The sequence below is a fragment of the Haliaeetus albicilla genome, chromosome 3 (genome assembly GCF_947461875.1).
Source record: "Haliaeetus albicilla chromosome 3, bHalAlb1.1, whole genome shotgun sequence".
NCBI classification, from domain to species: Eukaryota; Metazoa; Chordata; class Aves; order Accipitriformes; family Accipitridae; genus Haliaeetus; species Haliaeetus albicilla.
In genome coordinates this window covers 3,617,127-3,632,996 of record NC_091485.1, presented here as the reverse complement: position 1 = coordinate 3,632,996, position 15,870 = coordinate 3,617,127, and the positions used below count along the sequence as shown (strand labels likewise).

The window sequence follows — 15,870 nt, the reverse complement described above, 5'->3', positions numbered from 1 at the left end:
GGCTCAGAAGAAGATCAGGCGAGATGAAAAAGCAACAGCAGCAACGGGAGAGACACAAAGAGGAAAGGAATCCTCCTCTTCAGTGCTGGCAGCTCGGCATGCAGGCTCTGTAACGCGGGAAGCAGCGCGCTTGCTCTCAGGGAGGTCTTGTCAGAAACACCGTGCTGGGAACCAGAGTAAAACTGTAATTTTCCCCTCCTCCTGGGAAGGGATGCGCTTGCACCTCTGATCCCCAGGAAACAGGCTGGTACAAATTATCGAAGAGCAGCATCTCATTTGAGTGCAAGACTGGTGCTCCGTAAAGGTAGAATGGACCAACTCTCACCCCAAACCGTCTTATGAGAGGTGAGGATTTGCCCAGAAAGAGCCTTGTGGTCCAACACCCAGAATTTCTGCCTCAGTCCTAGCAATGCGCTTGGGTACAACCCCAGAGCAGACACCGTCTCCATTTTCTTCTGCCCATATGACAGGCCTTAGAGCCAATGGAGGTAACCCATAGCCTGAATCCCTGAACCTTACTTGCTCTTACCAAACTTCATTCCAGAATAACTTCACAGGACTTATTCCGATAAGTAAATTTACATATACAAATTACACATTAGATCCTGATAGAACTAGGAAAGAAGAAATCGGTGCAACTATTTTCAGAGCTTGGCAAAGAACCAGATTTCACTCAAAGCTGCTGTCATCCAAGAATGACTATCAGGACTGAAGACAGAAACCAGGAAGGGACAACAGATAATACATGTACCTCTCAGCCAGGCAGTTCCTCTCCCTCATCTGTTCCCTTTATGGTCAATGGAACAAGAGCAATCCAGGGCAGGAACATAACTGAGATGCTCCGAAGTGCCCTCGAGACAGGCTCTGCTCACCCCTGACAGAGAGAGCCTAGTGGCTAACACGGCCGCCAAGCTGCATGCCTGGCGTGACTCAGAGGCCGACAAGAGGACGACTCGTGGCAGGGATGCAGCAGTAAAGCTTCACCTAGATATTTTATGGTTAAGAGCAACTCAAGCAATATGAAAAAGAAGTACGCCCAGTGCCTTGAAGCTCTGTGTCAGCTGAATTAGGCTTGTAAGGCTCCTACTCCTTTCCTGCAACAAAGAGAAGAGGAAAGCAGACAAGAGGGAGGAAATAACCCCACGCTGTTTTCTTCTTGTTGGGTTTGGTTTTTTGGTTTTGAGGAGTTTTGCTTTTGGGTTTTGAGTGTTTGGTGGGCACTTTTTTTTTTTCTTCTTCATAGAGGAAGAATTGGGGTTCTCAGGCTTCATCAAACAGATGCAATTACGAAAATCCTTGTTCTGTGTAGCACGTGCTTTTCTGTTTGGCGTTTTGTTTTTTCCCTAAAATGAAATTTAGGAACTGTTTGGGCGTTTCTGTGTTTGCATTGCTCACGCTTCCTGCCTCCCCAACAAGCATTCCCAGGGGCCAGCTGGAAATGGTACCTCACACCCCAAGGTAACAGGCAGCTAGTCAAACAGGTACTGCCAGCTCACAGACAGTCCTCCAGGTCCTGTTAGTTGGTATCAAATTATAAGTATTTTACTGGCTTTAAAACAAAAAGATTCAAAAACTCACAGCTGTTCAGGTTAGGAAAACTCCCCCTGAAGTCCTAGTAAAGATACTGAAATGACTGAATGTTGACTAAGGAGTCCGAAACATGCAACGTACATAACAGAAAACCACGCACACCACCTGAATTACAGATACACAATATAAAACAGCAAGACTGTGGTGACAGTAATGTGCTGACCACTAACCTCAGAGTGAAAATCCAGGAGACCCAGTCACTGCTACCAGAATACCCCACAGCGTGTTGTCTAGGGTAACCACGGGTTCTTGCGTACTCATCACCTGTACTAACCTTTGGAGAAAAGCGCAGTGTGTGCTCACACCCAGGGCTTTAGGGAGCTGTTCAGAGCATCCCTGTGGCTCCCCTTTCTCAGGGTATACCATCCCTGAGAGTATTACAGTAGTACCTAGCTGCTCCAGCAAAGATGTAGGTAGGATTTTATTTCCTCACCCACTCTTTTTGGATCTCGAATATTTTTAATATACTGCGAATTTTAATGTATTGGGATTAATTAAAAATTAATCAATAATTTTTAATATTCTGTTGTTGAGGTGAACAACAGACGGCAGAACTCCTTTGCGAGGGTTTTAACAAAGATTTTCAGGTTAGTTACCTACGACGCTGGATCTTGCATGCAAACATACCCACATTTTTTCTACAGCAAGTTTTTCCTCAGTGCAACACCGAGCATTTCAGCATGACAGCAAAAGAAAAGAAGCAGGGAAGCCTCCTGATGTGTTTCTGAGGCAGTTACAGGGAACTACTCATGCGTGCTCCTCTAAGCAGCAAGAGGCAGAAAAGCAATGACAGCTGGCTGCCGTCTTGCCGGCATCGTCACCATCCTCCCCTGCCTGGAACAGCTCACCCGGCTCCCACACCCTGCAGAATAAACTCTACTACTAAAAAGGCTGAGGAAAACCCCAGCCCTCCGGCAGGGGCAAAATCTATCCCAGGCCTCCTCCCGTGCCCAACCTGCCGAGAAGCTTTCCACACTCTCAGCTGTCCCTGTTTCACGCGAAGTCAAGCAGCAAGCAAATCTCTCCACTGGCATTTGGTGCTGAACAGGCTCTTAAATGGCCGGTGAACCTAAATTTAGGATTGTGGAAGAAGTAAGGAAGACGTCCAACGCTTATATTTTCCTCCTCAGCACGGCAACAAGTTAACTTGATACACCAGTTTTAGACATTCTGAAGTTATAACTGGCCCTTAAACCTGAAGTGAAATCCTTGTCAACAGCCACGAGGAGAAATAAACCCGCAGACACAAATTTTTTTTTTTTTTTTTTTTTAAAGCACAGTTTACCAACATACTCCTCTTCATGTTTTAATAGTAAGACCAGAGCTAAATATTTAATGTCTGAAAGGTTAAAAGAAACCTGATACATAACTTCATACATACCAGACTCATCTCAAATGGCTAAATATGAATTGACACGGCTTATGATATCCTACCACTTACAATAGCGTGCTGCTCAGTCACAGTAACTTCTGCTGGGGTTTTAAATTAAGAGGTTGTAACTTTATCCCTCTGGAGCCTAAATTTTTATGTCCCTTGTTGAGTCTTAAGCAGGAAAAGGGAGACTTAAAGGAGCTGTTATCATTATTAAAATACAGGCGCTGTACAAAAAAAACAAATAAATGAACAAAAAAACAGCCAAGAAAAACAAGAAAAAGGCAGCTCACGATTAAAAGTAACACTTGAAGACATGAAAAGTTGTGAAATAAACAGGGTATACAAATTTTGCTATATGCTAAAACTCCACTCTTTTTGCAGGGCTTCCACTCAAAAGCATTACATGTAATGGATTCATTCTGAAGAGAAGAGAAGCCTCCTTTCTGTAGTAGCATGACCCCTTGCTCTATGAACTAACACCACTTCTGCTCTTTTATTACACTAGAAGTACATTATAGAAAAATAAACATCACTAATCCAGTTCTTTCTCTACCCAAGAATTCTGGGAACTGGAGAGCCACAACTTGCATTACAGCCACTTCCAGGATCATTATGCAGCTCCTTAAATTTCAGCAAATCCAGAGCTAAAATCTACAGCTGGGCAAGATGAAGAATGTCACATTTCTAAACACAAAAGCTAGTAGACAAAAAATATACATTTAATGTTAATGCAGTCTTTAGTATACACGCTTACAGACTGTTGGCAAGTCAAAGCAAATTTTGTCCACGCATCTTGGAACATCTCAGGGAGACAGAAACTATACTTACCCTAATTCCACTTGGGCAAAATCAGCACCCCTCTGCCTTCCTTACAAACATGGCTAAATCACTGGCAGGGTTGAGAATGACATCCCAAAGAAATACCAACATTTCCTATTCCAAACGCACAGCTTTTTAGTAGCAGCTCCTAATTTCTCTTCCATAGTTCAGGTGCTTAATTTTATTTTATTCTAACAAGTTTTGCAGGGTAAAGCTTAAAACAGGCCTGAGTGGTACATGGTTTCAAGAGAACTAATCTGAAAACAATTCATTTGTTTGGTTTGTATCTTCTGTACAGAACAGGTTTAGATGGAGGCAGGAAACAAATCATTCTCTTCTTTTCTGAGTGTAACACTAATTCATTTGAAGATGTTTAATATAAGCTTAACTTTTTTCTCATAGTTAAGGTCTTGAACATGCTGTGCTTCAGTCTACAGCAAAATGAGTTTAACTGTCTGAACACAGACCGTAAGAGTAAGAACTGCATTGTCTGTCAATACAAATATCTATAAAGTGGAAAGTGCAAATGGCTAAAAAGGGAAACTACATGAAAACTAACAACAGCTACTGATGTAAGAGGTTGCATTAAATTTGTTATTTTATTTTAAGGAAACTACACTAACTCCTACACGCTTAATGAAACTTAGGATACCCCCTTAAAAATTTGGGGACTGTTATGATGAAGTAAAAGCAATTTTGTCACATTATACCTAGCTATACAGCAGTAATGATTTCTATAGATTCCTACCATAGCAGGATGGCTAAAGCCACCCCTCACCAAACCACACAAGTCCCAGCCAAGTGAGAGAGTCACGAGCTGTGATTTGGGAGAGACTGATGCCCAGATAACCCCCAAGGTGAGAAAAGGGCCGCATTAAGTACAAGCGATGCTGAAGGGGAGCTTCACACCTCAACGTGGACCTGCAAAATCCCAGTTAGGCAGCAGCATCAGTAGCAGAACAAGCTAATGAGGTTGCCTTGATCATGGAGTTTCGCAGCTTTGAAATTGATGTGATTCTTCTCCAACACCCACCCCCCCACCTGCTGCACACACACACACAGACTTCTTGAAACATTTAACCACAAAGACCTTCCACAGGTCACGGAGGACCAGCCTCGGCAACATCTCCTCTAGAATCGCAACAGGATCATCTAGAGACAATTCCTAGGTTGTGCTTATTTATTTATTGGGCAAGTATTTCTCAAAAATCTAATTGAAGAGCATGGAAGCTGTTATAAAATGCCTAAATCATCTATTGAATTAATCAATTATTTGCTTGCTTTTCTTTAAAAAAACAAACAAACAAAAAAACACACCAAAAAAAAATCCAACCAAAGCCACAAAGACCTCATCATAGTAGATACTACTGTTGTTACCAGATATTTCCAGAGGGGTCTATTTTTGGCATCCTTTATGAGCAGTTATGAACAGTTTAGAATGGTACAAAATTCTTCTCACTCATCTCAGAGGTTAAATTTACAATGCCTGTTTCTCTTTAGATTACAAAAAGGTGTTAAACCTAGTCCTAACAATAGCAACATGACTCTTTTAGACATGAAGTTTTAGAAACTGCAATTGCAGTATACTCCAGTAATTCCAAGTTAATTTGGTAATTAACTTAGTCCTCCTTTTTTGTGAAATTTTATTCATCAGTGGATGTACAGTATTTTCAAAGCACTGGGCAGATGGTAATATGCAAAGAATAAAAGCATTATTAGATTTTGTTAGAATTTTTGGATCTTCAAAAGGACATGTGGTTAGACTGCATGAAAAAATACACTTTCAAAAAAAGTCCAAATATCAGTAATATGTTACTTCATAATTCTTTTTAAAAATATCTGAAACAAGTCTAAATGGGCTTGTGTTGGGAGGTAGGAAGCAAAGTATCATACTACTTATTTTCCTTCCTGGCTTTATGAGGAGATGATTTCCTTTAAGGTGCCACTGAAGATGATTGAGGATTTATGCTTATTTGGAAACAAGATTTGTTTTAAATCTCATTGGTTTAAGAGTCAAAAGTAGATTCCTTCTCCCTTACCAAGTTTTACACATTGTAATAAAAGGGAATTATTATGGAAATCTAAGTTGCCAGAAAAAAAAGTCAGAAAGAGGATATCCCAATTCAAAAACATTTCACTCTATTTCTGCAGTTCTTCCCAGTGCAAGTCAAGTCAGATAAGCTTTCACATTTTAACACAAAGCTTCCCAAGATGAGAAAAGCATCCCACTAGCACGCTCCACAGCAGTCCTTTCAAACCTGGGACAAGCCCTTTTAAAGCAGGAATCCACCACTTTAAAGCAACAACCACTGCTAATGGAGGCTTTATCTGCTCTACAGCTTCTTAGTCCTTCTTGCTGCAAAACCTATTTTATGGATTGTAATTGACATTAAATACGCAGAGACAAATCTTGGAAATTTCCCTGCTTTGTCTCAAAACACCTTCTGAAATCCTACGGGACCAGCGCAGAGGTTTCTCAGTGAGATCACGGAAGGCAAATCACAGGTTACGGGGAAGTACCGTGGTTCATCCCCACAAAGGAGGCCGACTAAACGCATGCATGAGGAGTACAACAGAAGTCTAACATTTCAGTTTAAAGAGGTGTACATTTTTAGAGCAAAACCACAAGTTATTTATACAGATAGACTTTCACAAAGCAATCTGATCTGGGAACCAGGGGATTTTACTTAGAGCATCTGTGTTCCACATTCGCAGGAAAGAAAATTTAAATAATCCTAAAAAAGCTGAAAAGGGTATTTTTATCACAGACTTTGCAGCTATTTCATGTTTCAGTCAAATTGAAAGAGAGCTGAACCAGATATCTCCAATCTCATCTGGAAGAAGGGCCCAGAACTGTGTGCACTGTCTTAAATAGAACTCAAATTATTCTATTTAAAAAAGCCTAACCCTTAAAAAAAAAATCCCCCCCAAGCTCTGGCATTCCTTTTCACATTTTTTCAATTTGTGTGATGTCAGTTTACATCTAATAAACATGTTGTTTATTATCTTCATTTAAGCCAGGACTTTTACCAAGTTACAGCAAGAGTCATAGGAAGCACATCATGATTACAAATCCATAACGCATGCAGGATCCTTGTGCAGCACCATTAAATCCATTAATCACTGTCTTTTCTGTCCCAATTATGCTAAGAAGATATTTGATAAGGCAATTTAAACTCACCTCTCTCTCTCTCCTGTTTCCATCAGCACAAAGAAGGCAAAACCACAGCACTTCCAACAAATTCTCAAGGCACCTCTTTTTTTCCTCTTTAAATTAAATCCGAATTGGTTGCACGTTTTGCTGAACTGCTAATGCTCTCCACATGTTCCCTCCCTCAAACTGAAAATGTTTTCTATTAGGAATGCCTAACACTGAACAGAAAACTGTAATATGCCCTTCAAACAACCCAAAGTACCTCTCTTTCTTGAGACTTTCATTGGAACATATCAATCACTACTTGCCCAAATGAAGAGCTCACAGTGAGTGCCACAATTAAGCTTCCTTTAGAAAAGCTTTTTAATTAGACTCTTTCTCTTAGTGTATTCAGAAACTCCCTTACCAAAAGAAAGCTGTTTATTTTAAATTCAATAAGTTACTCCCTTTAAAAAAAAATAATGAGAAAGTTTTAAAGTATGAGCTAGAGGAGCTTCAGTGTCCATGGCTATGAGAACTCTACTCCCGCACTCAGCACACTGCAAACACACTTACACCAGACAGAAGCAATAGGATAATGATATTTCTAGGGAGAAGCACCTCAAGCAAGACAGTACCAATAACATGGGTTGTAGGCACAAGCTTAACTCTGCCCTCAGAGAATGAAATACAACATGGTTTCACATTTCCTTAACCAGAATCGTACTGGTTTTTCTACACTTGGATACCATACTCATAAGAGGACAAACCATGTTTTTTCCCCATTTCTGTCCATGTATCTTAACTTCTCTGCAACAAAGTGCCAGATACAGTTATAGACTCAATACATGACTTTATCTTCATGAAAGCACTGTGGTTCCACTGGGGAGGAACTTGCATCTCAAGCACCTGGACGGACAGGTCTTACCAGAAGGTTCAATAGATGCATAAATAGTTGCGGAACCTAATCATATCTGCTGTAATACATGCAACAAGTCCACATAATGGATAACAGAAGGGAAAACTGTACACGGAAAAAAAGGACTAGCTGCATACTTCAGCCATTACAGGACAAATAAAAACAGCTGCCTTCTACTAGCCTCCTAGGTACAACTAGCTTACAGCTTCCCCCAGGTGTCCCAGAACAAGAGGAGCTCAAGAAGGTATTTACGGCTACATTTCATAAAAGACACCAAGAGTGAGAGCACATCAAAAAGACAATCCAAAGAGCTGTGTGGAAAGCTGGATTATTGGTGCTAAGGCCGCTGATTAAAGCAGATGCCCTAATAACAGGGGCTGGAAACAGCCGCTGTGCGGCACGGCAGCTCTCGTGTCGCGTACGTGGGAATAATCCACTGCTGAGCACCCACGGAAGATGAGGAAGGGCAGGCGCGCTGTACATCACTTAGCACCGTGCTCTGGTAAGTCCGCAACTGCCCATGTGCAAAAGCCAATAGAACAGTATTATAAAATGGTTATAATGACTAGTAGTGAAGCTCTATTATATGTTTAGCAAGACTCTTGCAATAATACACTTGCACACCGTTTAGGGACCTCGCTAGATCCAGCTAGCAAACGTAATACACACAAATATCTACGCAAATTATTTTTAATGGATAGACGGACAAAAGAAAGGCTTTGCATGAATACAGGAAGGAGCTATAACCATACAAAAACTCAATTTTATAATGCAAAACATTTTAAATAACCGATTGAGGGTTGGGGGGGTGTTTGGATTTTTTTAGATAATAAACTGACACAAAGGAGAAGTAAAATTTAAAATGCACCTTGCAACATTTGCTGACCTTGCAAGCTACGGTAGTATGAGCAATCCCAGGCCAATACATGTATTCAGAATTACATCAACCTTTGTTATTTGCATTCTTCTTGTATTACATTGTATTAACACCTGAAGGTTATGTCAAACTTCTTTTGGCAGCATCATTCTAAATCATTGCCATGGGTCCCTCTCCAAACCTCATTCTCCATATTGAGGGCAAGACTCCTGATTCCCCATCACAGGCATAAGCATTTTAAAAGAGGACATGGGACTCTCTTGGGCTAGATACTGTGTCCAGATATGCAAGAGTAAATGGTGCCTTTTCTCTCACAGACCACCTCAGGTTTTGAGAGAAAACTGCCACGAAGCAACAGACAGACAAATGCTGCAGCCGCAAACAGAGCTGTCTGAGCAAGGACACTACGAATAAACCAAGTCACTCTCCAGGAAGAGTGGAGCTTTTAAAGATCTTTAAAACTTTACTGTCAAAGAGTTGTCCTGACTAAAACCTTCCATTTATTTTCAGGGGCTAAAGTTTTTGGCACTGTTGGTGTTCACCCTGTAAAGCTACACCCTCATTTACATTGGACTTTATCAAGGCTTCAGCTGAGCCCTGTAATTGTTAAATACATACAAATTAAAATTACATTAAGACACAACTAAATACAAACAAGGAAAAGTCATTCAGCTGCCAAAAATACCAGAAAGACTTTTCCCACAGGGTATTAACTCACAATAACTCTAATTTGAAAAAAAGGTCAGATTTGACAGATTGTGGAAAATAAAACAAAACAAAACACCAATTCACATTGTGATTTAAGGATTGGTCTTCCTCCATTAAGGGCTTTTAACATTGACAAATACAAAAGTACATCTATAATTTTCAATCAGTTATGTTCTATGAACAAAACTGGTTTCAGCAATAAGTCTTTTCATATAAAAAACCCATTGTAAATATTGCAGTTTGTATTAAAAAAACCTTAATTTTTTTTTAAATTACCTTTTAATTAGTTCTGACAGTTTAATCAGAATCAAGGCAAAATGGGAAAAGAAGTAGAATGATATTCAAAAGAAAATGTGTTCCTCCATGATGAAAGTCCTTAGTGTGAACATAAGACAAGAATGCAAATTGAGAGAATAATTTAAAAAAAAAGTATTAATGCATTGAGTGAGATGCTTAAGAGTGACTGGTATGCAATAGGGCAGAAAATACCACTCATTAACAACTTCCGCACTCATGTTAGTAAGCTTTATTCCTTCCCTGCCCTGCTTAAAAGCAAAAAACCCCACCCCATTTGACATGGGACTTGCTAAAGCTTCCCAAGTCTCATAAAATATTGGCCTGTAGTCAATACATCCTCTGACACTAAAGCCAGATGAATTCCCCAGAGATTTGAAGTCACTAATGATGGAAAACTTTATCTGGACATCTGAACATAAACACTTGTGTACTTCCCACAATTTAAAAGTACATGTTAGGGAGAAGAAAAAAAAATATTGGTCCAACCTCCAAATGGGAGAGTTTAAGACAGAAAAGCTATTTCTTTACACCACTCAGCTCTTCAGAGCAAAGTAAAACCTTGAACGCAAGGACGACAGGAGGCTCTGTCGCAAGGGAACTACAGAACTAACCACATCTTCTCAGAAAGCAGTCCTAGATATCTACTGGGGACTTTGCAGAGTCAGTAACATTGCTAACCACAGCGCTTTCCAAGGATATTGTGAGGACCGAAAGAAAACAGCCAAAGCAAGATGGTTTTATTCCACATAACACCATCTCAGATTGCTCTAGCTCCTAGCTTCTACTCCAAACATGTCATACATCTTTTAACCTCTAAACCTAATGCTTATATTTCAAAAAAGAACTTAACAGGCAGCTGATGTGAAAGTACGAGCAAGACAAAGAAAAGTACCCACTGTGCCAGTGAAACAACCCTCCCCTTCTGTGACAAGTTTAACTGCCAGGCACAGGTCACCATACAAGGCCAGTATTAAGAACTGCAGAGTGTCCCTGACTCTTCCCAAGTATCCCATACCAAAAAATAAGACACATTCGATATGTAGAAATGAAAAAGAAAAGAAGAAAGAAGAAACTACATTACATCAAGCTATGGGCTGAAACAAAAACTTACCCTAAAAATCTAAACTTCAGCAGGGGGGTTGGAAATTAGAACCAGATCTTGCGTTTGGCTTTTGTGCCTATAACGAACCAAGCCAAAAATCCATATCCAAACACACCTCTGCTCTAGGAGCTTGAAATCTGGACTCAAGTTTTGCAGCCTGGCTTCCTCTGTACTCACCACTGAATGCATCACCCCTGCCAGAGAGTAACAGCACCTGACAAAGGAACATGCCTTCATACAGAAACAATTAAAATACACGCACATTAATACACCTAATTGCCCACAGTGAGCTTGAACGCAAGCAGACAACAACAAAGCAGCCACGCATGGAAGCTCAGAGCCTGGTGCGCTCCAATTCCTCGATGGCTGCGTTCTGAACAAAAATTTTTACATGAAAATTGTTTTTATAAAACCTCAATCCAGGAAACATACGAAATCTTGTCTTGCTGCACTGGTCTGTTTTGCCAAATATATTCCCAGACCTAACAAGAACAAGCTTCTCCAAGCTGTTCTTAATTTTATTCACATTTATAAAATCAGCCTAGACTTTGCAGCATCTCTGTTTCTCCCCTAATACTTAACGCGTAGGCTCGCTCTACTGTAGTTCCTGAAGTCAACTGCAGTAGAGGAGAATCTGTTCCTGCATGAGGCAGCCTAGAGTTTGCTCTCAATGGGAGGTATTTGAGGAATTCTGTAGGTTGCTTATGCTCAGTTCAAATTCCCAGAAAGGCCGTTTCATAATGCATCCTGGGGGCAGGGGAAAGAAGTTTAGTTGTATTTAAAGCCTGAACCCTCCAACAGCAGCAGCACTGTGGAAATAAGACAAAAATTTTACATTCTCCTCCTGCTTTTAAGGAAAATACCTGTATTTCAATGCTTCAGCTGTGATCCCTTGAAGCAAGACCAACAACAAGCTAAACATGTTAGGGTGCTGAATCTGCTATGAAGAAGTTGAAAACGAAACAGGTGACTGGCACATATATATAGGATTTTTTATTTTTTTTTAAACCAGCCACCCATAACATTTACCATAACGTCACCAGAACATGAGCATTAGCTTTGCCCCTAACACTCAGCAGAACACTCTGCTCTGCAGAACGCTGAAGAACATATTAACGCCATCACAGCACATCAGCGTTTGTTTATGCAACCTTAAAAGCTCTTATGACACGCACATTATGACTTTCATTAGACTTTTCCTCATGACAGCATTGTTTTAACCAGGGTTTTTAAGACACTGACACTGTGATAATGACAAATACACGGCCAAGATCTGCAACATGTGAAGTAATAAACATTACATACTATTAAAACGCAGTAGTGAGCTGTCAGCCAACAATTCGTCAGATCCCCTTCCCAATTCAGAACACAGTCCTCTCCAGGCACACACAAAGGCTGTGGCAAGACGGATAATCCAAGATCTCCAAAGCACCCCCAACCATCACACTTCACTGTCAAATGCTATACTTCCCTGGGCTGTTTAACGCACTTTAGGGGTAATGGAATTAACACAACCTAATTTTAGCACGCAACAAACAGAACAAAGAAATCAATTTATTGGCCATTATCCTCAACTTGGAACACAGCGAGTCCGATTCATACTGCCCAGATTTGCTTCTCAGAGATCAATTCTGTTTATTTTTCTCTTTCAGGCATGTGCAACTTCACTTACCAATGCAGGCATGGACTCTCACCGACAGCTGGGTCCTCAGAATTATACTATGCTTCTTGCCCCTCCTAAAAAAAGAAGAGAATAAAAATATATAAAGGTGTAGAGAGGAGGTAGAGGAGTTAGGAGTGAAGTTGAGCCTAGGAAAAAAGGGTAGGGGGTGAGGGAAGGCATTATGAGTTATGCCTTTTTTTCTCATCATCCAACTATTTTAATTACTTAAATTAATTTTCCACAAGTCAAGCCTGTTTTGCCTATGACAGTAACTGGTAAGTGTTCTCCCTGTCTTTATCTCAATCTACAAGTTTTTTTCATCTTATTTTCCCCCTCTTCTGTTGAGGACAAGGAGCAAGAACGCGGCCGGTGGGCATCTGGCCAAGGTCAATCCACCACAATGACTCTCTAGAAATCCATATTAGAGAACTACCAAGTGATGAACACACATTTGAATTTTCACAAAAATATTTTAAAGCTAAGTATAGTTAAGCATTAAAAGAAAACGCAAGGTCAAACAAGAGGGTGCTTACACTTTCACAAATCTGCTTGTGTACCCTAATCAGTCTTTAAAGCACAAAGATAGATGTGTTTTTCAAGCAAAGAGGCAAAACTGAGTCCTCCTTCACTCTGGCTCTCAGCTCCATCCTGGTCTTAAACAGAATGACTTTATCTTTCTGTCAGCTATCTAGCTGCTACATTCCTCGTTTTTCAGACAAATTAATATTAGCTGAATTTCTTCAATCTGGACAAGAGCACTGTTCTTGATTTCTAGGTGCTACAACTGCAAACTGGCACCTGGACACAGCCAGCACCTTGCCTCTGCCCCCAAACCTTCTCACCTGATGGAAGGTGGGAGGGCAAGAAAAGCCAAACATCTTTTCCATTTGTACAGCAGCGTATTCTCCCTCTTTTCTCTGAAACTAAAGATGCAATTCCTGGACAAGCGGCTCTAAGTGGCCCTGCTTGAGCAGGGAGGGTGGACCAGATGACCTCCAGAGGACTCTTTCAGCCTCAGCCATTCTGTGATTCCATGAATTTATCGTGGGAAAACATGCAAGAAGCAAAACTGGTTTTAGAACACACTCAGATGCAGCTTAGTTCGTGTCACGCGAACCCTAGACCCACTTCTATATAGGAGTTAGAGGCAAATGCAAAACCAGCACAACCTTCCTCAGTTATATACTTTATGACTCTGCTGAGAGATTTCGGGGCCAAACCCTTCACATAGACACTCAGCAGAATTTTCCACTGGCTTTAAGTTAATTAGAGCAAACCTGCTATTTTCCAGATAAAAAAGGTTCTTCCCCATCTTATTGTTTTCCTGCCCACAATTGTTTTGAGTAACAAAAATATTTTTCATTACTTTCAACGAAAAAAGAACATATTATATCATCTCCCTGAAAAAGTTTGCAGGGCAAGGCAGGGCAGTGAAGTAGTGACAGATATTTTCAGAAAAATATTGCTCCTAGAAGAATATAGGAAAAAAAGCACATTAAGAAACTGAAAAAAGTGGTTAACATGGAACTGTGTACCTGCTAATAGAGGACTTAGTCCCAGTTTCAGAATGGCAACCTTTCTCTATAGATTAAAAAAAAAAAAAATTAAAAATTCCAACTTTAAATGAAATTGCTCTTTAATGGGTCTGCTTGAACATCATTAGGACAAAGTGGGGAAAGCATGAACCTTCTCTTAATACTTCTGAAGTGCCAAACAACAACATGCTATTCCCCCGCCAAAAGTGGCCTGCAGTCTGGATTTTAAAGTTTCCTGGAGCAGTCCCAGGTTTAGGACTGACTCTTTGCCCACCTAAACTGCTCCTGCCATTCTGGTTGGACACAGCCTTTGCCCGTACTCACGTCCTGCGGATTTTTAACAGCTGTCCCTTCGCACAGGGGTGCCAGGACTCCTCTGGAATACTTAATTTGCAAAGGTAGTGAGGAGTCTTTGACAGGGTACCAAATTTAAAATACCAATACTAGCATCGCTCGTTGATCTATCACCTCGCTTAGACAAGAGTCATTATACTCTTACTAGGGTACACTGTAATTATTTGAAAGACAATAAAAGATTTCTAAACCTCTCCCCCTCCATTAGTACTTGAGACAAAAGGAAGAATTCTCTCCTATGGAAACAAAAGAGGAACAGCTCAGGGATTAGGGTCTCCATCTGGGACAAGGACAAACCCCCTTTCAATTTCCCTCTTGCCACAGCTTCCCTGCACAGTTGTGCTCAAGTAAGGCCAGGCCACAGAGGTGTCAACGTGCCAGATCAAAAGCCAGACCTCAGCGACTCTGAGGGTTTGAGCTTAGTTTCTCCTACGCCTTGCATCCCCCATCTGCAAAACAGGGACCGCGGCAGCTGCCCATCTCCTGCTTCTGTAGGAGTCAGGTCGTGTCCAGCCTTTACACGTTGCTGTTATTTAAGCACCACACAGTCTTCACAGGAGGTCTGTACAAGTGATTTTAAAGAGTGTATAGATTAAAAAAATAGTAGGTGTGAGGACCGAAATCAACAGCCGTTTATTACTATTTTTTTCACAATCTAATTTTTAAGTAGCTGTAAATGTTCTCTCTGCATCAAACACTTCAGCAGAAGATCATGTCTTCAAAAATAAGGAGATGAAGCATAGCAACAAAGGCTCCTAGTTAAACAGGTCTCAAAAAGCAAATTTACCTTTTTTTTTCTTTTTTTTTTTTACTTCTTAAAAATCAATTGTTGACTTACAGGGAGAGGTTTCCAGCAGAAGAAAGCACAATGTATTTGCTACCGAAAGGAAAGCACGGCCACTCTGCCTGCCGTGGCCTCACAAGTGGTGGTGGGAGCAAATGGTCGACTTACTCGGGACCAGCCGCCGCTTCAGCACGGGGAGAACGTTGAGGCACTTCTCAGACCTTCACTGAGCAAGGAACACCAGCAGACTCACCCTGGGTTTTGCAAGCCCTGCCAACCCGTATCACCCATAGGTATGCCTTCCACTCTGTGTTCTTCATATAATTTCTCTTCTCTGACCATTTTGTGATCGTATTTTTTGCTCTTCTGAGACTACAGGATGTGGGGGACTTAAAACTTTCAGATAAGCACCAGCTAGACATCCTCTATAGCACTGGAACAGCAGGTAAAGCAACATAATAATGGTATAGAAGAGTCGGTACCTATCTGACTATTAAAGTAAGCCCAAGATCCTTGGGCTCCATAACCAGGCTGACTAGGAAAGAATAAAAACATACTGCAGTCTGAGCTGTGCAAAGCTGTCTGCGAAGACCTCTGTCAACGGCCGTAGAATGGGACAGACAAGGCATCTGCGTTAAAAAGGTTTCAAAAATATCCTGAAAAAAAAATTATTTCAAACGAACAGGCTTCATTTATTAAAACCAAAACCTAGGC

At 40.8% G+C, this 15,870-nt stretch overlaps 1 protein-coding gene across 10 annotated transcripts in view; it reads right to left on the bottom strand.

Moving 5' to 3' along the window:
- FHOD3 (formin homology 2 domain containing 3) overlaps positions 1-15,870 on the bottom strand; it is a 393,264-nt gene that overhangs the window by 326,547 nt on the left and 50,847 nt on the right. For all 10 annotated transcript variants that reach the window (XM_069778694.1, XM_069778695.1, XM_069778698.1 and 7 more), the window contains exon 3: positions 12,493-12,557. In XM_069778694.1, the coding sequence (XP_069634795.1) occupies positions 12,493-12,557 (65 nt within the window). The remainder of the gene's footprint in view (positions 1-12,492; positions 12,558-15,870) is intronic.